Source organism: Lotus japonicus, chromosome 1, assembly GCF_012489685.1.
Source record: "Lotus japonicus ecotype B-129 chromosome 1, LjGifu_v1.2".
NCBI lineage: Eukaryota > Viridiplantae > Streptophyta > Magnoliopsida > Fabales > Fabaceae > Lotus > Lotus japonicus.
In genome coordinates, this window is record NC_080041.1 from 44,361,804 (window position 1) to 44,389,255 (window position 27,452).

The 27,452-nt window shown below is 41.2% G+C and overlaps 1 protein-coding gene across 1 annotated transcript; it reads left to right on the forward strand.

Moving 5' to 3' along the window:
* Window positions 1-6,959: 6,959 nt before the first annotated feature.
* On the forward strand, window positions 6,960-16,069 carry LOC130736441 (uncharacterized). The gene is made up of 3 exons (XM_057588277.1): window positions 6,960-7,391; window positions 7,789-7,804; window positions 16,044-16,069. Exons 1-3 carry the CDS (start codon window positions 6,960-6,962, stop codon window positions 16,067-16,069), a joined length of 474 nt encoding a protein of 157 aa, XP_057444260.1.
* Window positions 16,070-27,452: the final 11,383 nt, after the last annotated feature.

Genomic DNA, 27,452 nt, shown 5'->3' on the forward strand with positions numbered 1-27,452 from the left:
ACCTACCTCTGATTGTTGTTTCTGTTGCGTTTCTGAAGTCGTTTATGTGCTCACAGTTTTGAGCTTTTTCTAAAATGGTCCGATTTCTTCGATTTCTTGGTTGGGTTATGTTCCTTACGTTCCCCTGAGTCTAAAACCTCTGTCAGTAAACGCTGATTGTGATCCAGTTGTCCAGGATCTGAAAAACTGTTTCAAAACCCTTTTTGTCTCACATTTCGAAACTTTATTGTCGAAAAGACTTAATCTGACTTCGTGCCTTTAGGATTTGTTGTCACGGATGTCATGAGGATCATTGCTGTCAAATTTGTTTTCAGAACTGATAACTTTGAAGTTTTGAGCCTTTATTTTGGACCAAAATGCCCCTGGATAGTCGTATTTCGGCTCGATTGTCCGAAAATTGTTCTGACAGTTTCTTTGCCTTAGTTTTACCCTAAAACTACCTTGTGAATTGATTTGATCGAAGTAAAAGAGTCGAAGCCCTTTTTCCTTTGAGGCCGTGGGTTATTACCTTTAGGGGGGAGTTTTTCGTTTTCGAAAACTTGTCCTTTCGTACCCGATTGTCGTATTCTGAAGCTTTAATGCCTTGTCTATCGTTTATGTATTGTTTTGCGATCGAACTAATTGATTTTGTTTGGTTTCTGCTTTGTTTTCCTCCGAGGTTCAGTTGAAGGAACTTTGGAATACTCAGAGCAATTGTTTGAGGAGAACTTTGTTTGCGAAGCTGGAACAGCTCGAGGTTAGGGCAACTTGCTATATTTAGATATGATTGCATGATAGGCGTCGATAAATTCGACTTATGCTTTATCTGATGTTGTTTATGATGATGATTTATTGTTATGATTGTTTTCCTAACTTATGATATTGATGATGTGTTGAATTGAGCGTTTCGACGCAACTTCGGAGTGGAGGTTCATTGATCTGGTGATCTTTGACATTTCGGGTTGGATGAACAACCCTAGGCAAGTCCGAATGTGGGGTTTGAGACTTAGCCATTTGTTGGGATTCGTTGGAATTCCTAGACTTTCCCCGGGAAATGTATTTTGGGTGGTTGATTTTTGGAAACTTAGAATGATAGAGCTTTCGAAAAATAAAGACTTGGGAAACTTAGACTTTGAGAAATAAACTCATAATTTGACTAATTTGAATTGAAATCATTTTTATTAACGTTTAAGCATAGGAGAACTGAAGGGGAAAAATATTTACGAAAGGCGGGGAAAAGTCGACTTATGTTGTGGGTTTGGAGAGTTTGGAATTGGGAAAGCCATCAAGGTGGGCTATGGTGATGATTGAAAGTCACCGAGTACTCTAGTACTCCTGGTAGTGTTGTTTGAGTCGTGTTGTATTGACCGGCACAGACTCTGGGTTTTGTTTGGGCTGTGTTGTATTGACCGACACTAGACCCTCGTGTATTCTTGTTGGTGGAGTTGTGTTGTATTGACCGACACTAACTCTTGGGTTGTTTTGAGTTTGGGTCGGAGCAGTTTTTGACCATCGAGATTTGATGAGTTAGATGACTCAAGAAGTCATCAAGGGTGATCGCACTCCTTTCATAAATAATTGTCTTTTGTCGCCGAATCGACATATACCTTCGGGTACAGTATATCTATATACCTTCGGGTAAAGTATATACCTTCGGGTACAGTATATCTATATACCTTCGGGTACAGTATATACCTTCGGGTACAGTATATCTATATACCTTCGGGTACAGTATATACCTTCGGGTACAGTATATCTATATACCTTCGGGTACAGTATATCTATATACCTTCGGGTACAGTATATACCTTCGGGTACAGTATATCTATATACCTTCGGGTACAGTATATACCTTCGGGTATAGTATATCTATATACCTTCGGGTACAGTATATCTATATACCTTCGGGTACAGTATATACCTTCGGGTACAGCATGCCTTCGGGTAACTCGGGCATTCGTTGGAGGGAAAAGTCGACCCGCAGGGTTAGGACTGATCCGACTATGTCAAGGTTGTAAGTGACACCCGAGGGTTATGGTCGGCACAATGCTAATGCTAGGACCGACTCGATCGTGCCCAGCCTATTTCTTCCGGAACCTTCTTAATTGACGTTGCATTGACATATCATGCACTCTAACTATATCTGTTGAGATATTGATGATTTGATGTTGATAAACATCGTTATGTGTTTTGATGATTGAATTGTATTAGGGAGTTGATACAATACATAACTTATATGTATATATACAACATATATATATACCCCCTCTATCGCATGTTGATTGTATATCTATTGTATTCTGTAAGTTGACCCTAGCACCTTGGCTTTGTTTGTATGTTTGTGTTTGGGCGGTCGGCCTGCTGCCAGGCGTCTGTCAGCCGGTTCGTGATGATTCGTTGTGCGGGAAAGACCCGGAGCGAAATGTCTATTACTGAAGCTTTCGACGAGGACCCGGACTTCATGGCTGATCGAGGGAGAGTCGATGATAGTAGTGTGGGATATGGGTGGTTAGAGTCTTTTGAGTTGGTTGTCACTGTCATAGCTCTGATTCGTCTTACTTTTGGGACCGGGTAGGTTCCCGATATATGGCTTTTGTGTGGTTCTCTTGCTGAGGATCACAGAGAGTCTGTCGGACTATAGGGGTCTTGGGTTGAGGCCATTTTGAGGCCGACTTCCTCTTGGATAGTGGTATATTTGATGCTTTTGCGTACAGTTTTGGTTTGTATATATTCGCCTACGAGCATGTTACCTTAGAGTCACTGCGTGTGCGCGTGACGGGATAGTGCAGCAGAGGCTGTACCTTTGTATATGTTGTTTATCGGTTAGTTTAGTTGTTGGGCTTTGTTTTTATTTCTTTATTGCTTTTATTAAAAGGAAACAATCAAAAAAAAAATTACCTGTTTTCCGCGTAAAGTTTATTTTTGGTTATTAAAGTGACACCTGGAAATCGGGGTGTTACAATCAGCATACATGAGCAACCAGGCGAGAAATTAAAAACCTACATGGCACGCTTCAGCAAGATGGCGGTACAGTTGGAGGAGGATAACCCGGATGTATGCTTGGCATCGTTCAAAAATGGCCTACGCTTCAGCAAGATTTGAATCGAGACCTAACAAGGTGGCCGGCGAAAGATATGATGGATCTTCGTGCTCGCGTTCAGGAATTCATATTGATTGAACAAGATGATCTGAAGAAACAAGAAAGAGAGGAAGGACGCAAGCAGTCTCAATCTAGCGGTGTTTCACAGGAGAAACCCAAGGCGGGGAAGGAAGCCAGGGTAGCGCAAACCCCCCGTGTACCAAGACCGGGACCATATCAAAACTCCAAACCTGGCTTTCAAAATACATGGCACAGAAATTCCCAAGGTCCCACTGCAGCCACAACTGGTCAGCATGGTGCTTCGCCAGCGCCAGTCCCACTTACTAAGTTGAATGCACCCTTAAGTACCATTTTAAGGGCAGTTGGGCAGACAAACGTTGTGCAGTATCCGCCACCACCACGACGGCCGCCAGCTAATGTGGATACCAATAGGTGGTGCGAATACCACAAAGCGTTGGGGCATACGACAGATAATTGTTGGAACTTGAGGCGGGAAATTGATCGCTTGATTAAGGCTGGCCATTTGGCAAATTTTGTTAAAGACACAACAACGCCGGAGGCCGCTAAGATAACCCAAGGGGACAAAGGCAAAGGGAAGGAGATAGTTGAAGAGTTGGGCGATCCTGTTGGAGAATGCTCATCTATTGCAGGAGGATTCGGCGGGGGTACAATTTCAAGTAAGGCTAGAAAACGCTATGTGGCGGCAGTACACTTAGTACATGAGGCGAACGAAGGCGAGTGTTGGGTGAATCATTCCCCTATTATATTTACCCCTCAGGATTTCGCGCATGTGATCCCCCATGACAACGATCCAATTGTGGTAACAATCAGGGTTAACAATTATGTGACGAAGAAAGTGTTTTTAGACCAGGGATCTTCGGCGGATATCATTTATGGAGATGCATTTGACCGCCTGGGGTTAAAGGAATCCGATTTGAGGCCATATAAAGGAACCTTGGTAGGATTTACAGGGGACCGTGTCAATGTACGGGGATACGTGGAAATACCAACTGCTTTTGGAGAAGGGGAGTTTGTCAAGAAATTTCAAGTAAAGTACTTAGTCTTGGCGTGCAGAGCCAACTACAATGTACTCTTGGGGCGAGACACCCTCAACAAGGTCTGCGCGGTCATCTCAACTGCTCACCTAACTGTCAAATATCCAGCCTGTAATGGGAAGGTCGGGATACTGCGTGTAGACCAGAATGCAGCAAGAGAGTGCTATTTAAGAAGCGTGGCGCTTTATGAACGAAAGGCCGCCAAGGAAAGTCATCGAATTACAGAAATCTTCCCACAAGAAGGATTTAGTTTAGACCCAAGAGATGATGCTGATGATTTTCACCCACAACCTCTGGAAGAAACCAAGCAGGTGCAAGTCAAGGACAAGTTTCTAAAGATTGGTAGCAGTTTAACAAAAGAGCAAGAGGAAAGACTAATCACCCTTCTAGGTGATAATTTGGATCTCTTTGCGTGGACCATCAATGATGTACCAGGGATCGACCCCAATGTGATCACTCACAAACTGGCCATACGACCAGGGGCGACCCCAGTCATCCAACCAAGGCGAAGAATGAGTGATGAAAAGAACAAGGCCGTACAATTAGAGACTGAGAAACTAATCAAGGCTCGCTTCATCCGTGAGGTACAGTACCCAACATGGCTCGCCAATGTTGTGATGGTCAAAAAAGCCAATGGGAAGTGGCGAATGTGCACGGACTACACAAGCTTGAACAAAATGTGCCCCAAAGATTCGTATCCACTTCCCAATGTTGATAAACTTGTGGATGGAGCTTCCGGGAATGAACTTTTAAGTCTCATGGATGCTTACTCGGGCTATAATCAAATTATGATGCATCCCTCGAACGAGGAAAGTACAGCATTTATGACCAATCAGGCGAACTATTGTTACAAGACAATGCCTTTTGGTTTAAAGAACGCAGGAGCTACGTACCAACGGCTCATGGACAAAATTTTTTCAAGACAAGTAGGCAGGAATATGGAGGTATATGTAGATGACATGATTGTAAAGTCCGCCAAGGCTGGTGATCATGGCGGTGATCTTATGGAAGCATTTACTCAATTAAGAACATATCAAATGAAGTTAAATCCTGAGAAGTGTTCTTTTGGGATCCAGGGTGGAAAGTTCTTGGGGTTTATGTTAACATCAAGAGGAATAGAAGTGAACCCTGACAAGGGAAGGGCGATCTTGGAGATGAAAAGCCCAACAAGTGTAAAGGAGGTTCAACGTTTGACAGGACGAATGGCCGCCTTATCACGTTTTTTGCCAATGGCGGGTGACAAAGCGGCCCCTTTCTTCACCTGTCTAAAAAAGAATGCAAAGTTTCAGTGGACAGAAGAATGTGAACAAGCTTTTACCAAGTTAAAAGAAACATTGGCAACGCTGCCAGTACTGTCCAAGCCAACATCCGGCGTTCCCTTAATACTCTATTTAGCAGTCACTAACAAGGCGGTGAGTACGGTGTTGATTCAGGAAGAAGGAAATAAGCAGAAAGTTATATATTTCGTGAGCCATACTTTACTAGGGGCAGAGTTGCGGTACCAAAAAATTGAAAAGGCGGCTTTGGCAATTCTGAAAACAGCAAGGCGCCTCAGGCCTTATTTCCAAAGTTTCCAAGTCAAAGTTAAAACTGATGTTCCCCTAAGGCAGGTACTTCAGAAGCCTGATTTATCAGGGCGATTGGTTAGCTGGTCAGTTGAATTATCGGAATATGATATACAATATGAGCCAAGGGGCCAAGTCACAATCCAAAGTTTAATCGACTTCGTGGCGGAATTAACACCCACGGAAGGCGAGAAGACTCAAGGAGAATGGGTCCTATCTGTAGATGGATCCTCCAACAACACTAGAAGTGGGGCTGGGATAACCATTGAAAGTCCAGATAAAATGATCATTGAACAGTCTCTAAAATTCGAGTTCAAGGCGAGCAACAATCAATCCGAATATGAGGCTCTGATCGCCGGCTTAAGACTAGCCATTGAGTTGGGGGTCCAGAAGTTATTTATCAAGGGAGATTCGCAGTTAGTGGTTAAACAGGTGACAGGCGAGTATCAGGTGAAGGATCCGCAACTTTCCAAATACTTGGAAGTGGTGCGCAGATTGATGATGGAGGTCAAAGATATTAAAATAGAACATGTCCCGAGGGGACAAAATGAGAGGGCTGATGTGTTAGCAAAATTGGCAAGCACGGGGAGATTGGGAAATTACCAAACAGTCATTCAGGAAACCCTGCCTCGCCCAAGCATTGATTTGGTAGAATTAAAGTTGAAAGCGGTAAAGTCAGTAGGTGAGGGCGAGCCTTCTTGGATGGAGTCAATCAAGATCTTCCTAGAGAACCCTCCAAAGGATGATGATTTGAACACGAGAGCAAAACGCAGGGAAGCCAGTTTTTACACACTGGTGGATGGTGAGTTGTATCGGCGGGGAATTATGTCTCCTATGCTCAAATGTGTTGATACCAAGGACGCCCCCGGAATAATGGCGGAAGTCCATGAAGGTGTGTGTTCCAGTCATATCGGCGGGCGATCCTTGGCTGTAAAAGTTTTGAGAGCAGGATTTTATTGGCCAACAATGAAGAAGGACTGTCTGGAGTATGTTAAGAAATGTGAAAAATGTCAAGTCTTTTCTGACTTGCACAAGGCTCCACCGGAAGAATTAACAACCATGATGGCGCCTTGGCCATTCGCCATGTGGGGGACTGATATTTTAGGACCATTCCCTGTAGCGAAGGCACAAATGAAATATATCATCGTGGCGGTTGATTACTTCACCAAATGGATAGAAGCTGAGGCAGTGGCGACTATCACAGCCGCCAAGGTCAGAAATTTTTTATGGCGAAGGATTGTGTGCAGATTCGGGGTCCCTATGGCATTGGTGATGGACAATGGAACCCAATTTACAAGTAATGTTACCCGGGAATTTTGCACGGAAATGGGAATTGAAATGCGATTTGCCTCGGTAGAACACCCACAAACCAATGGACAGGCCGAGTCAGCAAACAAGGTTATTTTAGAAGGCTTAAAGAAAAAGCTGGATGAAGCGAAAGGACTTTGGGCGGAAGAATTACCAGGCGTCCTATGGGCATATAACACCACTGAGCAGTCAAGCACCAGGGAAACCCCATATCGTTTGACTTATGGAACGGATGTCATGCTCCCTGTGGAGATTGCCAACCAAAATTGGCGGGTGGCTCGGTTTAATGAGAATGACAATGGAGAAAATTTGATAGCAAGCCTAGTTAGGCTGCCTGAAGAACAACGGGAGGCGCATATAAGAAATGAGGCGGGAAAGGTGAAGGTTGCTAGAAAATTTTCAACAAAAGTGGTGCCAAGAAAGATGAGGGTGGGAGACTTAGTGCTCCGAAAAAATACCATACCTGACAAACACAACAAACTGTCGCCCAACTGGGGCGGGCCTTACAGGATTATAGGAGGAGGAGCGTATAAATTGGAACAACTTAACGGTCAAAAGGTTCCACGCACATGAAACGCCTCCCACCTGAAACAGTATTTTAGTTAAAAGAAACAACAAAGGTGAATGAAGCCGCACTCTTTTTCCCTTTCTTCGGAAAGGTTTTTAATGAGGCGGTATATGTAAGAATGAAGGAACAATTGTTTCCATATATGAAAAGTAATGAAAAGATCATTTCAACAGTATTGCTTATCTTTTGATTTATATTACGTGTTTTATGCAGTGCAAATCGTATCAAGGTATACAATACCGCGAGGAAACCTTTCGGAATAAGAAAGTATCGCCATCAAATGTTAAAAGCCTTGGTAATTCTAGTGGCCACTAGAAACCAAGCCACGTTGAAAAATTGGCTAAAGTATATGAAGCCAAATGAAAAGAACAATTTAGTAAACAACAACTTAAAAGTAACAATGATTGAAATTAAACAAGTCATATTGAAAAAAGATAAAGGGGCGAAGCCCATACATGATTTAAAACAACAAGGTGAAGGTATGAAAAACGGTAGAAAGGGGGGGGGGTTTGAATAACGTTTTCAGTATAAAACTTCCACCTTAAAGATTTTGACAAATCTTCCGAGCTGGAACTGGAGGACCAGTGAGGTCAGGTTCTCAGGAGTACTGTCAGTTGGGGCCGTATCAGCATCCGAAGGAGAGGGGTTTTACCCCAAGATCTTTTAAGTCTTCGACTACTGCCACTCCAGGGGCAGGAAGCCAATCAGCACATCCTGAGGTGACATGTTTCAGGTGTGGAAAGAATGGACACTATGCTAATGCATGTCTGGACCAAGGGCCTCGATGTTTTAATTGCAACCAGATAGGGCACTTGGCCGTGAACTGTAGGACGTTCCAAGCGGGACCGTCTGACAACAAGATGAAGGGTAAACTTCCTGCCAAATCTAAAGGGGCGAGGAAGCAAGTAACGTGTTACAGGTGCAAGAAGGTGGGGCACCACTCTAACAAGTGTTCAGACGGGAGACCTCTATGTTTCAACTGCAATCGCCCGGGGCATCAAGCCAAGGATTGCAATGTAACCAGGGTTGAGCCATCTGTGCCTACGGTAAGAGGAAGACATCCTGCTGCACGGGGAGGAGTCTATGTCTCGTGCGGCGAGGGAGCTGGTCGACTTGTCAGAGGAGAGCGCACAAACGATGGTAACCTTCTAACTATTCTTTCTCATTCTAGTATAATACGCTTCATTACTCTCGTAGAACGTGCAACACACCTAACTTTCCCTTACTGTCGAGCTTTGACTTTATAGTTATTACGCCTAATAATACTTTATTTGACCATTGCTCGTGTTTAAACTATAGAAGTTACACGAGGTTTAGAATAACACGTTAGGCCTAGAAAGTAGTCTTGCACCGATGCGTTTAACAAGAAGTTAGAAGCTGAAGGATGAATCTCAGAGAGATTCCGTATGGATAATATACGTATGATGTCGAGAGTGTGTAGTTCCGTAGCGGCATCATTGAGGATTTAATATCAAGATCTTTGTGACTACTGGATGTTAGGAACTCATCGACTGTTCCAGTGGGTCTTTCTAAATCTTTACCTTCGATGTATTAGGCCTGATCAACTTAATGTTGAGGGGGTGATATTCGGAATCAGAACTGGCAATGGACTTTGATAGATGGATTGGTAAGATTAATTTGATTGGATCGAGGATTAGTTGAGTTGGGAAGTAAAGTTCTTGTTAAGCAGTTGATTTCCTTTGGGAAGGAGTTATAGTTTTAAGAAATGGATATTCATTTAAGAAGTATTGAAGAATTTAAGGACATTTGAGGTCCAAACTTGGTGAAAGTTTAGGTTTTAAGTCTATGAATTCTTGTCTTAAGTGCGTAGAACTCAAGGTTTGTCAGGTTTTGATCAAGAGACTAAGTATCGGATTAATTGGAGGACGATCTAGTTACGAAAATAATGAGTTAGTATGAAGATGAATACTTGAGGTTGTTATATGTGGACGGTGTTAGGGCTGACTCGATGGTGTCCATCGTTCTTCCGGAATGCATTTTGTTACCCAGCATTACATTTCATGCAACATACATGCTGACTTAGTTGCTGAGTGTGATTGGTACCTATTTATCCTACTTGAGGCATGCTAATTGTTATTATGATTCTTTCAAATTCATTGTGATATATGCAACCCTAGGATGTTATCCCTAAACTTATAAGCCTGAGAGGCTCAATAATTATTATCCTATATATCTGGCTTTATTAATTATATAATTCTTTGGAGTTGACCCTCGCGTCTTCTGTGTGTGTTTGGGCGGACTACGCCATTGTCAGTCGAGTATGGCGGACTGGTACGAGACGGTCGTCCCTTCGGGGGGACCAGGTTTGAGATGTTGGACCAAGACACCCCGGGCTCATGGGTGGTCGACCCCGCCGGCCACCGAGCTATCTATTCGGGGCGAATAATGGAGGATCGCATTGACCGGATACCAAGCCTGACGCACGGAGTTTGGAGGCACTACACTGTCAGCTTCAACTTGCCACCGGGTGTACACTGCGGGACTGGACTGGGAGTACCACCACCACCGTCGCCTTCGGACGACGAGGACCCCTCGGAGGAGGTGCCTGTGGGAGGGACTTCTTCAGGCACTAGTTCACCCACTGTCGCGGCTGCTGTTGACTTGGGATCGGGTGCAGAACCCGCGCAACCAGCTATGGAGACCGATGCAGTCATCGACATAGTCGTCTTGGATTCAGATTCAGACGACGATCTTGGGGATGCATAGTTGGGATTAGTGTAGGAGAAGCGTCTTGGATCTGATGTTCAGTCTTTCGTTTTGGGCAGGGTAGGTCCCCGACCTTTAGCTTTTCTTGTGGTTCTCTTTACGGAAATCACAGAGAGTTGGTTGGGCTAGGAGGTCTTGTTTTAGGCCATCTGGGCTGACTTATTCTCATTTTGAGGGTTTGTGTTGTAGACACTTAACCTTTTCTTTTGAAATGTACCTTTTGCCTTCGGGCGTTACTCTCTTTTGCTGTCCGTCACTGGAGGGTTACTCGTGACGTGGTTTACTACTTACAGCGGGGGCTGTAATTATTATTGTATATTAGTTCTGTTATCTTCTGTTGTCAAGTTCTATTTCTTTCAGTTTTAATTTTGTATTATCGAGAAAAAAAAATATATTCACGTTTTTCCGCATTAAGTATTTCTTTTAGTTACTAAAGTGACACCACCGAAATCGGGGTGTTACACAGACGATCATACTTCTTTTCCAGCTTTTGACACTTGGCCTGAACAGCAGTATGTTTGTTGTTGATGGCCTCTTTCAGAGACTTGGTCTTTTGAAGAAGCAGGTCCGAAGCCGCCAAGTCATCAGTTAACTTAGCGCACTTCTCCTCAGCAGATTTCAGCTTTTTATTGGCAGCCTCAGCGTCAGGCTTAGCTCGCTCATATGCAGTCTTGTAATCGGCTGCCTTCTTCTCAGAGCGGTTCTTGGCTGAAATCAACTCCTTCACACACTGAGCCATCCCCGCCACAGTGCTGGCGGCAGAAAGGGCGTGATGGATCGCCACAGAAGCAATGTTGGGGGGGCCCTGACCGGAAACATCCTTATGGATCCGGTTGTCAAAAGTACGGGTCATAAAGTCCAACCCGTTGAAGTGAGGATCAGATAAGCTCAGCAAAGGGGGCGAAGCCTCGCCACCAATGGCTGAGCTAGGGCCAGCTTGGTTGTACGGAGTTTGCGGGCGGTTGATAATGCTTGAGTCTTGGTGGGGCGGCGGGATGTTGTCATTTCCCTTCTTTTTCTCCGCCGGATGACTTTTGGAAGCTAAACCGGCTGGATCGAGTGTGGATTGATGAAGAGGTTTGCCGCCAGCAGCGCCTGAAGTCCTTTGGCGCTTTGGGTCCCTGACATTGTCAGAACCCGAAGCACCGTCATTCTTCTTCTTTTGCTCAGTTTCGGCGGCCCTCTTCTTCGCCGCCGCAGCAGACTGGGCGAGGTATTCCTTCATCTTGATTGGGCTCGCGTCAACCTTGCTTTTTCCCATCGTAGCTGCATGGAAAGCACCAATTAGACGAGATACATGAACAAAAAGAAAAACAAGTTATATGCAAAGATTATAAACTTACTAAAAAATTGATTTAAAGTGTCGGATTTCGACGCCTCAATCAAGTCATGACCAGAGATTACTGGTAATGTGCGAAGGTAATCGGCAATGCCTTGCTCAGATTCATCCAAGGCGTCGTATGAAACGGATATTTTTCGGCGAGGGTTTTTTGTCCAGTAAAAAGGGAAGAGAGGGTTTTTGTCGGAATCTCGGAACAAGTTCTTTATTTCAGGCGACTCCATAACTTTGAAATATTTTTTCTGCCATACTTTGTAATGGCTTTTAAGGGCGGTGAACCGACTCATGTTCTTACGGGCTAAAAGGGGAACCCATTTCACAGAAGTAGGTTTAGTGGTGACTGACTTATAGAAAAGGAAGAACAAAGGATAGGTCGGAGTGAAACTCAAGTGTTCACAAAGAATTTCAAAACAGCGGATAAAACCCCAGGCGTTGGGTTGGAGTTGACAAGGCGCCACATTCAGAAAAGAAAGAACGTGACATATAAAAGGCGAGAAGGGAAGTTTGATATTCAAGTCTAAGAAGAAATAACCATAAACAAAAAAGAAATCAGGCGATTCATCGGCTGGTTCTTTGCGCAAAAGAACACAGTCATCCTCGCCACATGGAAGAACATTCAACTGAAGGTCTTCATTATTGGAGGTGGCGGGGTTTATCTTCGTGAACCCTTGGGCAGATATTCGAAGCGAATTAATGCTCCCAACGCTGCTCCAGATAGAACGCAAGAGACACTTATCTTCAACTAAATGCGCGTTTGAGCGCCATTCAGGTGAAGACAACTCTCCATTAGAGGGGAGAATTGAATCTACAGAGCCGGCGGGACCGGAATCGTCGTGGGTAGAAGGCGAGGAGTGAATTTCAATTATGGTGTGAGCAACAACTTCCTCCTCCGTAGAGGGCGAAGAAAGTTCTAGGGAAGAAAAGCTGGCGTTTGGAAACGACATGCGAGGCAGTTTCATAAAAAGAAAAAAGAAGATGAACAGAGTAAAAAGAAGAAAGAAGATGAACAGAGTCAAAGAAAAAAGAAGTAAACGAAGAGTCTCAAGAAAGAGGAAGAACTAACCAGGGGAAGAACTGTGGATTTGAGAAAGGAGAACGTCGGCAATGGGGGAGCACCGCGCAATGACGACGACCGGAGTAAGGAAGGTTCACCGGAGTTCAAAGAAGAGAAAGTGAGAGCTGCGGTGAAAAGTTTTCAGAACAAAAGCTTCAAGAAAGTGAAAAATGAAAAGTGAAAAGGGGTTTTTATAGAGGGAAAAGGAGGAAAGAGAATGAGTGGGGGAAGATCTTGAAAGGACGTGGGATTTGAAATTTGAAAAGGCATGAACTGAAAAGGTGTAACTCCTCGAGACGCACAACCGCATTCATGGCAAATGATGACGAAATCCCGGAAAACAAGGATTACGTGCGTCAGTTGAAAAGACGTGATTGACGGTTATGACAAATGGCGACCTATCTACAAAACGGCAACAAAGGTGGCGAAGCATGAAGGTGGCGTCGTATCAATGAACACTGAAATGGCGATGAACGAATAAACAGTAGAGGCGGACTACTAAATAACATGATAAAGACATTTCGACTCGTTACTCGAGTCTCATGTCTTGGGGGCATGTGGACTGGGCGGGACATAAAGAAGATTATGCCCGCCCAAAATGAACAATAAACGATTGAAGACAGCCATGGCGGGAAGTACGACACAACGAGCTTCTTTGCCCTTCCTTAGATGATGGACCCACAAGCCAGCTGGAAGATTCCTTTGGATTTGTCTTATATGTACAGGGATTTGGGCCCTGATTGTCAGGCCCAAATTTAGGAAAAGTCCATGTCATGACTTCACCCTCTATAAAAGGGAAGGTCATCAGCTTGTACAACTTAACTTTTTTCAGCATTAATGAGAATATTCCTTTTATGATATTCTTGCTATTTTGAGTGCTCTGCTAGGGTTTACTTTCTGCCATTATCTTACGTAAGCTTTCCCTAGTACAGAACACTTGACAAAAGGTAAGAACGTGTCTGTAAAAGCTTATTCGACAGGTCTATCATCACTATAACTAAGCTAATCCAGTGTAATTTTCCACCGCCTTTGAGTAATATATAAAGGAACCCTGTGATCAGTTGGAAGGAAAATAAAAACCAAGAGCAAAGAAACAAAGAAGGAGTGTTGGAATAAGAGGCATAAGATTAGAGGGTGAAGGCAATGTTCCATTATTTTTCCATGTCCAAGCTGAGTGTTTCTCCACGTTAGCAAATATTTGGCAAATGAAAACTTAGATTACATTTATCTTCATCCAAGGCGCACTTGTGCTTAATTCGAGTAGCTGCGAGTGGAAGTAAAGCACGGGAGTGATCGAGTTGGAGAGAGAGCAAGCTTCACGCTACGAAATTGGACGAAGTACAGGTGAGGGCAACTTACTTGCTAGATAATGATTTAGGTGTCGATAATTCGACTCATGTTTGCTTATTATGTTTCTTCTCTGAGGCTTATGCCAATGTTTTCTAGGGCTTATGCCATTGCTATTTGTTGAGGCTTCGGCCAATTGTTGTGGTTTTTGTCAAACTGGATTTACATGTTATTGTTGTGATAAATACTTGATATTTGTACATATGTTTCTGTTGGAATTTACTGATTAGAACTAATGTCTTTTTACACAATTACGGAGTGTGAGAAACACTGAGTCATGTCGTGGTGATGACAAATTTCTTAGAGAGTTATGGGGTAGGCTCTGACAACAGGTCTGAGCCATTGCCGTGTTGAGGATAAAGGCTTTCCCGGGGATGTCACTTGGGGGTTATTGGGAATCTTTAACCTAATAGGTTTTGGAAATAAGAGAACAAAGAGGACTTGATTTTTGTAAACAAATAAAATAATGCATTAACTTATGATAGAACCCTTTTACTTGTTAATAGAATCATTCACAAGGAAACCTAGGTTGTGGAAAAGAGTTTGAAAACGGGAAATGTCGACGGTCCAGTTTTGGAGAAGGTTGGAGGCCTATGTTTCGGTCATCAAGAAGATGAGCCGTTGTGACGAGAAGTCATTGAGTGCTGATGACACTCCTGATTGTTAAGTGTTGGTTCGGTCATCAAGAGATGAGCCGTTGTGATGAGAGGCCACTAAGTTCGAGTAGTATTCTCTTCGCTCTTTGAGCAGTTTGTTCGGCCATCGTGAGGGTGAGCTAGTGTAACTTGAGAGGTCACTGAGTGCTTGCATCATTCTTTTTCTCGTTGAGCATTTTGTTTGGCCATCGAGAAGGTGAGCCAGGGTGACAAGAAAAGTCACTAAGTGCGACTAGCACATCTCTCTTGTTGAGGTCTTTGGGTCGAGGGATCGACGTTTACCTTAGGATGTTGTAGACAATGTACTCTAGCTAGACACGCGTATCCTGGTGAGGACAACTCGTTGTTTGGCTAACCATACTGCATTCATGCATACATTTTGTGGGAGCGTGAGGCTTTTCGAAGGACGATATCAGATCGGACTTCAAAGAAGCGAGATGCTTCAGAGGAGCGAGATGCTTTAGTGGAGCGTGCTGCTTCAGCGAAGCGAGATGCTTATCGTGAGGGTGACATTTTATCCGGATCATATTTTGAGACATTGTATTGGCACGCCATGCATCTAACAATATTTGATGATGTCATGTTGTTGTACTTTTTAGCTGCAACATGATGACATGATAGTGATATGCTTATGATAAGCCTACAAACCTATATATATACTCCCCGTATCATTCACATGCCTTGTCTGTTGTATATTACTGTATACCGTGAGTTGACTCTCGCACCTGCCTTGTTTGTCTGTTTGTGTTTGGGCGGTCGACAAACTGCTAGATGGTTGACAACTGGTTCGTGATGGTTCGCCGTTCTGGCAGATCCGGAGCAGGATGGCGACTACTGAGTCATTCGACAAGGACCCGGACACCATGCGTGATGTGGATGAGGAACGAAGAGTTGGGTTAGGGTATGAGTGGTTAGAGTCTACTGTTATTAGGCAAATGATGTTTGACTGGTTATTGTTGCATTTTGGGGCAGGGTAGGTCTCCGACACATTGCTTTTTGGTGTGGTTCTCCGTGGTTGGGAATCACATCGAGCAGTCGGACGTAGGAGTCTAGAGGAGGCCATTTTGGGCTGACTGTTTCTTTCCTTGGCTTGTGTTTCATTTGGAACTAATAATACTTTCTGAAAACTTGTAGACTTGCCTTCGGGCTTAAATTTCAGGTACTTGGGGTTGTAAATATAATGTTAATTTATGCATTGCATGTTGTGAAAAGTTTTATCTTTGAAAAGGAAAAGAAAAATTTACTTCCATATTCCGCATTTAGTTTAGAACAGGTTACTATTGTGACCCCTAAAAGTCGGGGTGTTACAGAACTGATTGTGACTCTTGCTCTTGTTCCATTATAGGCTCATTGCCATTTTTTGGTTCTTGAATTGCTTCAAGTTCTACTTTCCTCCCACTTATTCCTTTGGAAATAAACTTTTTTTCAAGGAATACAGTAGTTCTAGCGACAAACACTTTGTCTTCGGTAGGATTGTAGAGTAATAACCCTTAGTTTCTTTTGGGTATCCCACAAAAATACATTTATCATATTTGGGTCCAAGCTTATATGAAATTAGTCGTTTCACATATGCTTCACAACCTCAAATTTAGATAAAATACATACTGGGTCGTTTTCCAGTCCATATTTCATATGGCGTCTTTATGACAGCCTTAGATGGAACACGGTTTAGTGTGAAAGCTGCCGTTAGCAAAGCATGTCCCCAGAAGGAGTTAGGGAGATCTGATTGACTCATCATTGAACGAGCCATATCCAATAAGGTTCGATTTCTCCTTTTAGATACACCATTCCATTGTGGTGTACCAGGGGGAGTGAGTTGAGAAACAATCCCAAACCCTTTTAGATATGTAAGACCAAGATTTGGTCATGTGGTATAACTTTATGTTTTGATGATAACAAGTTTATTATTGTGTATGAACAATTAGGGTACTCTAACGTTTGTCTTTTGAGTTTGTGACAAACCGGTTCTGATTCTGATTCAAAGATATGTATCAGAAGTTGAAGACCAAAGAGTAACCAATGAAACGCTTCTGCAATCACTACGTTCTTCTGAATGGTAGAAAATGCTTCATATGTTATGAAGATTAAAGCTCTGAGGTGGACTCTGATTAGTTCAACTGCTGAAGTTATGAAGACCAGAAGTTCTGAGCGAACGGTCCAGAAGATGAAGACTTGAAGACTTTGAAGTCCAAGAGTAAGCTGGCTCTCAGGACCAAAGTACTTCCAATTCTGAAGACCAGAGTTCTGAGTGAACGGTCCAGAAGCATAAGTTATGAAGGTCAGAGGATCCAAGCTTCCTTCTGACTCTGATCACATTGCTTCACAAGTTCCAACATGAAGCGTCGCCAAAGATCAGGAGTCAACTAGGCTAAGGCAATGTCATTGTCAATAGTACAAAAGCAAATGTACTATTCTGACTGTCTTACCTACGATGATAAGCCACAGCAGGTTCTGGAAATTCTAGAATTGCCCTCCAACGTATGGATTCTTTCAACGGATACAAACCCTAAACCTCGGAGTATTTAAAGGCTGAAGATAGAAGAAATTGGCTAAGAAACGATTGTGTAATACAAGTGAAAACCTACAAGCGAATACCTTAGCAATATTTCTTCATTGTTCTTATTGTGTTTACCCTTGCTTGTTTAGAAGCATCTCTTTGTAAACCAAACCTTTTACAAACTTTGTTTGTATTTCATTGAGAGGCCAGTGAGTTCAGGATTCTTGAGAAGACTAAGACAAGGTTGTCTTAGTGGTTCTAGTTCTTATATTTGTTAGTCACTGAGCAAGGTGTGCTAGTGCAGTTGTAACAATCTTTTAATATTGGATTGCCTTCATTCTAAGAAGGAAGAAATCACCTTAACGGGTGAACTGGATTAGCTTGAGTGATTTATCAAGTGAACCAGGATAAAATCCTTGTGTGCTTTTCTCTATCCTTATCCTTTGCACCTTGTGTTCTTTATACCGAAAAGATTTATCAAAATCTGAGAGGGAAAACTTTGAAACTTCAAAACTTTATTCGAACCCCCCATTTCTAGTGTTTTTCATACCTTCATTTGGTATCAGAGCGTAAGTTCTGATTACCACACTTAACAGTGTTCAGAGATTCGGGCCGATGTGAAAAACTCAAATGGCGACCACCACCAACGATACTCAGAAAGATCACTACAGTGTTAAACCACCTATCTTCGATGGAGAAAAGTTTGATTATTGGAAAGATAGAATCGAAAGTTTATTTCTTGGCTTTGATGCTGATCTCTGGGATCATGTTGTTGATGGCTATACTCGTCCAGTTGATGAAGCTGGAGTATAGATTCCAAGAGACAAGATGAATGATCTTCAAAAGAAGATGTACAAAGATCATCACAGAGCAAGCACCATCCTGCTGAATGCTATCTCATATGAAGAATATGAGAAGATCACTAATCGTGATTCTGCAAATGCCATCTTTGATTCTTTGAAGATGTCTCATGAAGGAAATGAGGAAGTCAAGGAGACAAAGATGTTGTCCTTAATCCAAAAGTACGAAGCCTTCATGATGGAACCTGATGAATCGGTAAGTGATATGTTTTCCAGATTCCAGATGATCAGTTTTGGAATCAGAGTGCTCAACAAAGGCTACACCACTGCTGATCATGCAAAAAGGATCCTCAGAGGCCTTCCTTAGAAGTGGATGCCCTTGGTGACTTCTTTGAAGTTGTCTAGGGATATCAACAAGTTAAGTTTGGAAGAACTTATCAGCATTCTGAAGAGTCATGAGATAGATCGTGTTGACAATGTGATTCAGAAGAAGCAATAATCCATAGCTCTGAAGTCAAAATCTAGGAAGGCCAAGGCGCTTCAAGCTGAACAAGTTTCATGAGAATCTTTTGAAGATTCTGATGAAGATGAGCTCCCATTGATTTCAAAAACGATCAATCACCTTTGGAAGCACAGGTAAAGCAAGTACAAAGGATCATAAAAGCCAAAAGAAAACAAGAGTCTTCATCTGGTCAACGCAAGTCATCATCTAAAGAGGTTACATGCTTTGAATGCAAGTAGCCAGGACATTACAAGAGTGATTGTCCTAAGATGAAGAAAGACAAGAAGCCGAAGAAGCACTTCAAGGCTAAGAAAGGTCTCATGGTAACTTTTGATGAATCAGACTCATAAGAAGTGGACTCTGATGGTGAAGTTGTTGAAGGACTCATGGTCATTTTCAAAGACAAGGAAGAAGAGTCAAAAGCTGAGTCAGAGGTTGATCCAACATCAGAAGTTGAGTTAGACTCTGAAGATGAAAATGAGGTATTCGCATCCTTTTCACTGTCTGAACTTAAATCTGCTTTAGCTGAAATTATGAGTAAACATGATTCTCTTTTGACTAAGCATAAAAAGTTGAAAAATGATTTTCTTGCTGCTTCTAAAGTCTCTGCTATGAATGAGAAAACCATTTCAGAATTAAATGAAAACAACTTCTCTTTGGTTAACTCTAACTCTGTTCTTAAAAATCAAATTGCTAAGCTAGAAGAAGTTACTGCGTCTAATTTCTGATGATAAGAATGAAACCAAATATGAAAAATATTTTCAGAGGTTCCTAGCTAAAAGATTAGATAGAAGCTTAATGGCTTCAATAATCTATTGCGTTAGCCGAAATGGAATGAATGGTATTGGCTATTCTAGACCCAGTAGAAATGAGTCTCCTATGCCTAAACCTAAATCTCTTTATGAACATTTTGTTCCTTCTGGCACCATTATACATGAACCTTTACCTTCTGAAGTTGCCTTATCAATTAAGAAAGAAACATTCTCTATGTTAAGATATCATGCTCAGATTCCTTTGTATTATCCTGTTGAAAGACCTAAAGTTATCAGAACTTCTGGGGTAACTAACAAGAAAGGACCCAGAAAGTGGGTACCTAAGAAAAAGTTTGTATATGTTGCAGATATCCTTGATAGCTCCACTGAAACACCAATCATGGTATCTGGACAGTGGATGCTCGCGACACATGACAGAAGAAGAGCGTATGTTCCAAGACCTAAAACTTAGACCTGAAGGTGAAGTTGGTTTTGGTGGCAACGAAAATGGTAAGATTGTTGGTTCTGGAACCATAGGTGGTTGTAAGAGTCCATGCATTGATAATGTTCTATTAGTTGACGGTTTAATGCATAATTTATTGTAAATAAGTGAATTAGCCGACAAGGGTTATGACATTATTTTCAATCAAAAGTCTTGCAGGGCTGTAAGTCAGATTGATGGCTCTATTCTGTTTAACAGCAAGAGGCGGAACAACATCTATAAGATCAGATTATCTGAGTTGGAAACTCAGAAAGTAAAGTCCCTTCTTTCTGTTAATGAGGAGCAATGGGTATGGCATAGACGGTTAGGGCATGCTAGCATGAGAAAGATTTCTCAGCTAAGTAAGCTTGACCTTGTCAGCGGCTTACCCACTCTGAAGTATTCTTCAAATGCTCTTTGTGAAGCATGTCAGAAAGGAAAATTTACAAAAGTCTCATTCAAGGCAAAGAATGTTATTTCCACCTCAAGGCCGTAGGAACTTCTGCATATTGACCTATTTGGACCGGTGAAAACTGAGTGTATAGGTGGCAAGAAATATGGGATGGTCACTGTTGACGACTATAGCCGCTGGACATGGGTAAAATTCTTAAGACGCAAGGATGAGTCACATTATGTGTTGTCTACCTTTGTTGCCCAAGTGCTAAACGAGAAAAGTTGCAGGATTGTCCGTGTCAGAAGTGATCATGGTGGAGAATTTGAGATGGGTATTTTGAGAACCTCTTTGATACCTATGGGATATAACATGATTTCTCTTGTCCTAGAACTCCTCAGCAGAATGGAGTTGTGGAAAGGTAGAACAGGACCCTTCAAGAGATGGCTAGAACCATGACCCAAGAAACTGACATGGCAAAGCACTTATGGGCCGAGGCAGTAAACACATCGTGTTATATTCAGAACAGAATCTCCATAAGACCAATTATGAATAAGACTCCTTATGAATTGTGGAAGAATACAAAGCCCAACATTTCTTATTTTCATCCTTTTGGTTGCACTTGCTATATGTTGAATACTAAGGATAGGTTGCATAAATTTAATTCTAAGTCTTTAAAGTGCTATCTGCTAGGATATTCTGAACGGTCTAAGGGTTATAGAATTTATAATATTGAATCTAGAACTATTGATGAATCTATTCATGTTAGATTTGATGACAAACTTGACTCTGACAAGTCAAAGCTAGCTGAAAAGTTTGCAGATATGAGCATAATCATTTCAGATAAAGACCAAGATTTAGAAGTTGCTGAACCAGAAGCAACTACATCAGAAGATGATGCTACAACTTCTGATCCACCTCGTCAGAAGAAGAGTAGAGTGATAGCTTCTCATCCTGAAGAATTGATTATAGGAAACAAAGATGAACCTGTCAGAACCAGATCTGCTTTCAAACCTTTTGAAGAGACTCTTCTAAGCTTAAAGGGTTTGATCTCTCTGATTGAACAAACGTCCATTGATCAAGCTCTTCAAGACAAAGATTGGATTCTGACCATGGAAGAAGAACTGAATCAATTCACCAAGAATGACATTTGGAGTCTTGTCAAGAAACCCAAGGATATTCATATCATCGGAACCAAGTGGGTGTTCAGAAACAAACTCAATGAGAAGGGAGAAGTAGTCAGAAACAAGGCAAGACTTGTTGCACAAGGCAAGACTTGTTGTACAAGGCTACAGTCAACAAGAAGGCATAGATTACACTGAAACCTTTACTCCTGTAGCAAGGTTAGAAGCTATAAGGTCGTCGATTTCATTTTCTGTGAATCACAACATTGCTCTTCACCAAATGGATGTCAAAAGCGCATTTCTCAATGGCTAAATTTCTGAAGAAGTGTATGTTCATCAACTCCCTGGGTTTGAAGATGCTAAACATCCTGACCATGTCTTCAAGTTAAAGAAATCTCTCTATGGACTAAAGCAAGCTCCAAGAGCCTAGTATGATAGACTTAGCTCATTTCTTTTGGAAAATAAGTTCGTAAGGGGTAAAGTGGATACAACTCTCTTTTGCAAATCTTACGAAAATGATATCCTGATTGTGCAAATTTATGTTGATGATATTATATTTGACTCTGCTAATCCCTTTCTAAGTTAATGCAGGCTGAATTTGAAATGAGTATGATGGGAGAACTCAAATACTTTCTGGGAATCCAAAAGATCAACAACCAGAAGCAACGTACATTCATCAAAGAACTTCTGAAGAAGTTCAACATATCAGAATGCACTCCTGCCAAGACACCTATGCATCCTACATGCATTATGGAGAAAGAAGATACAAGATCAAAGGTTTGTGAGAAGCTCTATCGTGGTATGTGAAATTCTGGTTCACGCGCAGGACATATGTCGTACCAAATGTCTAAGACATCTTGTGTAACACCCCATTTTTCGTTATTAGGTTATTTAGTATTTTATTTTAATTATTATTATGTTATATGGTAATTTGATGAATCATGTGATTTAATTAGATGATAAGGTGATTATGTGATATAGATGACTAAAGGTTTTAGGTTTTAAGTGAGTAGTTTGGAGTGGGGCCCATTGTAAGACTATTTAAGGGTTAGGAGTGAATTAGAAAGGGAGAAATCAGAATTTGAGAATTGGGGAAGTTAGCAGAGCAGAAGAAAAGAAGCGTGAAAGAGAAAAGTGGAGAAAAGAGAAGAAAAACCTAGAAGTTGATCTTCAAGAGGTAAGGGTTTGAATTCATGTTCTATGGATTGGTATGATAGTGGATGATGATAGAAGCATGATTTAGGAACCCTAGGATGCATAAATTCCCAAATTGAAATAGTTAGGGTTTGATTTTAAGATGAATTTTGGGGGTAGAAGATAGGCGCGCATGATGAGCGGGTTGCGCGCGCGGAATTTACGAGCTCTTGAACCCTTTTTCAAGCTGTGTTAATGACCGAATTTGAAGAAGTAGTCTTCAAAAAAGTTGTAGTCCTTTCTGTTATGAAACTTTTTCCGCTGGTTTCACGTCGTTCCGACGTCTGTAACTCCAGTTATATGTATTTTAGTGAGGATAGGTTAAGCTGTCTCGTTTCTCACGAACTGTTGTTGGTGTACGATTTGTCCTGATTTTTGTACTTCGAATTTCGACTTGAAAATTTACAAGGATTTACAAAATGTGTATAGGGAACCATGATAGAAATATTGGATTTTTATGAGTGTATTTGAGGTATTTAAAAATTCGCCTAGGTTGCTCTACAGTTTATAACTGTTTTGAATAAAATGAGTCATTTTAGGTGCAATTGTTGTTTTCGAAAAAAGATTTGGTGCGCACGCGTGGTGATGCACAAGGCGCGGTGGCGCGTGGCCATGGCGAGGGTTGCGCGCGAGGGAGGTGGCCCATGTAGGTAGTGGTGCGCATGGTAGTGCGCGCATGAGGGGATGGTGCAGGGAGATGACGAGTTTTTGGGGAAAATTAGCAAGAATCCAGTTTTTGTATAATAGTTGCAGAACCTGTTATATATGAATTATATTTAATTAACATATGTTTAATAGTTTATTATATGATGTTATTTATGAATTGATGTTATGTGTTAAGTTGTTAAGTTACTGTGATTGCAAGTTGTGTGATTGATAACATGTAAGTGTGTGTTTTGTGAAATTGGAGATGATTTGAATTGTTGAGCTGGTGATGAATATGCTCAAATGTTTAAGACTTGGAGATGGTCTGAATATGCATATGTTAGTTGAGTTTCGCACAATACACTGCATAGTTGTCAAGAGGCAATGTTTGCAATTTCTCGTGGAGACTAGTGACTTGTCCCAAAACTGGAGTGACTTGGAAGCCTAGAGCGAGGGCTTTATTGGTGGTTATCTGTATGGAGTGGACGCGGTGATTCCATTAAGGATAACAACTTTGGTACCAAAGGCATTTGCACGAGTCTCACTTGAGTCATATGTGTTAGGGAGTTGTTGATGCTAATTAATGATAATTGTGATATTTTCTTGAGATTTGATGTTGTAGTAATTGGAGACAATAATATTTGCTTACTTGATGCTATGAATTATGGAGTATTGTCATAACTGTGAGATTGATTGATTATATTAAATTACATAATTTATTATTTGTTAGTGAAGTGTGAAGAATTTATGTGGAACATAGATAAGCTTTTGCATTATTTATTATTATGCTTATCTATATGATATGAGTTATCACCCTTCTGTTTGAATGATATTCTATGCGACATCGCTCAGGTGCCGATGGTAATGGAGCTCCTCGCAAGAGTTAGTCGGAGGAGTTAGTCTTTTAGATATGTTTTAGTTAGGGGAGTCATGCTCTGTTTTGTAACACGGGGAAACGCTTAGTTTTGTACCTTCATGTTAAGAGTTATTTTATGAACTCTCTTTATTTATTTTTGGATTATGTTTAATTTTGAATCTGAATAAATCCGCTGTGCTATGCATATGATGTTATAACATTAAAGTTGGAAATTTATATATTGATTATGAGCATGACAGGTGATTTTATTTATGGTGTTGGAGAATAAGTGTGACACCCTCTGTGTTATGCATTTTACTCTGATTTAAGCTATAATATTTACGTGAGGTTTAGAGGGTGTTACATCTTGCACAACGTACAGCAGATAACATCACAAATGCAACACAGTATTAAACTAATAGCAAATAATGAAGAACACAGAGAATTGGTAACCCAGTTCGGTTCAACATCACCTACATCTGGAGGGTTTCAGCCCGAGAAAGATAATCCACTATTATAGAGAATCAAGTACAAACATATCTTAATTGAACTGCCCCAGTTCACTGCCTTTCTACCTATTCTACCCGTGGTTTATTACTTAGGTCTCCCCCTAAGTATGAGAACCCCCTCTCACTTTCTCACACAGAATCACTGCCACAGTGATTAAAACAATAAACCTCATGATAAAGATGAAGAGATTACAACTCAAATAAACAAACCAACTCTATGCCATATGATCATCAATGGAGGCAGTAGAGTGGTGTACAAATAACACAATAAGGACTCACAACCACAAACCCTAAAAACACCACCAAACGGTGCCAAACGCACACTTAGCAACTAGGGTTAAGCCTCTTTAAATAACATTTCTTCAGGTCTTGATCTTCAACGGGCTTGCACGAAAATAGAGTCCACAAATTAGATCTGCAACAAATCTTTTTAAACCAGTAACAAATCTTATCAAATAAGATTTGAACAAAAAATAACAAGTTTCACAATTTAAAACAAATCAAATCCTCTTCAACATATTTGATTCCACTATATTATATTCCAGATAGCACACAAAAGCTTCTTCAACAACCTTAACTTGAATAACACATAATCAAAACACAGCTTCACAGATAAATTAGCCAACTCATATCAGATCCGCAGGGACAAATATCATAGTCAAGATGTTACAACATCTTGTGTGACATGTTAACACACTTAGCTAAAACGCAGACAATCATTAACAAAGGAACAACAGTATGATAGGCTCTCTTCTCTATCTGACTGCATCCAGGCCATATATTATGTTTAGTGTACATTTATGTGCTCGTTTCCAATCAGATCCCAGAGAAACTTACTTAACTATTGTTAAGAGAATTCTCAAATATTTGAAAGGTTCTACTAACCTAGGCTTGATGTATAAAAAGACATCAGAGTATAAGCTTTCAGGTTATTGTGACGCTGATTATGTTGGAGATAGAACTGAAAGGAAAAGTACTTCTGGAAATTGTCAATTTTTTGGAAGTAACCTAGTCTCATGGGCAAGCAAGAGGCAATCTACAATTTCTCTATCTACTGCAGAGGCAAAATATATCTCAGCTGCTATTTGTAGCACTCAGATGCTCTGGATGAAACATCAGCTAGAAGATTATCAAATCTTTGAGAACAATATCCCAATCTATTGTGACAACACTGCTGCTATATCTCTAAGTAAGTATCCTATCTTACATTCAAGGGCCAAGCACATTGAGGTAAAATATCACTTAATTAGAGATTATGTTCAAAAGAGTGTACTTCTTCTAAAGTTTGTGGATACTGACCATCAATGGGCAGATATCTTCACAAAGCCCTTAGCAGAGGATTGATTTAAGTTTATTCTGAAAAATCTGAATATGGACGTGTGTCCAGTATGAAGATGGATCAGAACCTCTGACTATGATACTTCTGCTCCTCATCAGAAGTTGTCTAGTTCAGAAGGTTACTTAATCAGAAGATGGGTACCCATTGGTATTCCTTCTGTGATAAGACATTAAACGCGTGTCAGATTTATTCTGATGACTCATTCCTTGTGCCTCTCGGGAATTTCTGTTGTAATGATCACATCACTTAATTATCCACTGCGTGTTATTAGTATTTATTGCTTATTATTACCAAATTAATTTATGGCCGTTGATTTTTACTTTTGGCTTTTGATTTTTCAATTACTCAACGACCTTTCAAATCACCTATTTACCCACTATTCACCCACGTTCTGTCGCACACTCACTTTGCACTTGTCTTTCAAGAAATCTTTTGCTTTCTTTCTTCTCTCATCTCTCCGATCACTTTAGTGACCCAAATGCTCAACATCATCAATGGCATCATCAAACAACAACAAGCAAGTAGCCACTTTAAATTACCTCAAATCTTTCTCTCAGGAAGCACAGGCTAAGAGAATGGAAGACACCTTTGATGACCCTGTCATTCCTCATCTTCATGCGGGAGGTTCTTCATCATCTTCTCAGGCCATACACAGAAATCCTGAATCTGAAGAAGCAAATCAAGCTCACATGGAAAAGGCTCCAGTCACTTGCGTTCTTACTTTGGATGAGCTGACGGTTCTCTGCGAACCAAGGGTTGATTTTGACAACCTCGAGTTAAATGGTGTTAATCTTAAAACTGAAGTTGCTGCTCAAGAATGGGAAAGTTACTTCAACCGTCTCCCCGAGCCATTTTATGTGAAGTTGGAGAAAGAATTATGGAGAAAGGCCACTTGCAACGTGTCCAGATCGTCTCAAGCGTTCTAGGGTAGAAAATCGTCATCACTGAAATCTCCATCGCCAAGCTTTTGGGGATGGAGAATAGAAGAGGGAAAAGCTTTACCAATGTTGACAATCAAATCAGTTTGGTCCAAAACTACGTCAATGCTCACCTTTTTGGCAAAAATGGTTCTTCAAAAGCTGATGGCAAGACAAAGGATCTATCTGCCAAATTGAGAATCTGGCACAAGATTCTTCTGACGTGCATCAACCCAAGGCCTTCTTCTAGCTCCCCAGATTACATGAACGCACCCCATAAGTGTATGCTCTATTGTTGTAAGGCCCAAGTTTTTCAGCTTATGCTAAGTGAATAGACTTTCTTATTCACGATTAGGGTTGATGTAATGTGAAGGGAAACCTGAACAAAAGTTCGTTAAATGAAATATATTTATGAAGGAGAAAGTTCAGGAAAAGTTCAAGGATTGCATTATGATCGATAAAAGTTATAGCACGATCGTTATACGCTTAACCTAGGTCAGAAACCCTAGTATATAGCTAATTTTCACTTTTAGGCACGATGGAAGTTAATTCCAAAAATCTTCAGAGAAATGTTAGAACTTCTCTTTTTCCATATATCACAATCGTTTCGAGGCGAAACTCTAGGATCTACGAACGTCCGATTCCAATCATCGGAAGTTTGCCGAAACCGAAACCCTGGTATTTCAAAACCCTAGAATTTCTCGACAATGAAGACTTTTTCTATTCGGAACATCAAATGAAGATTCC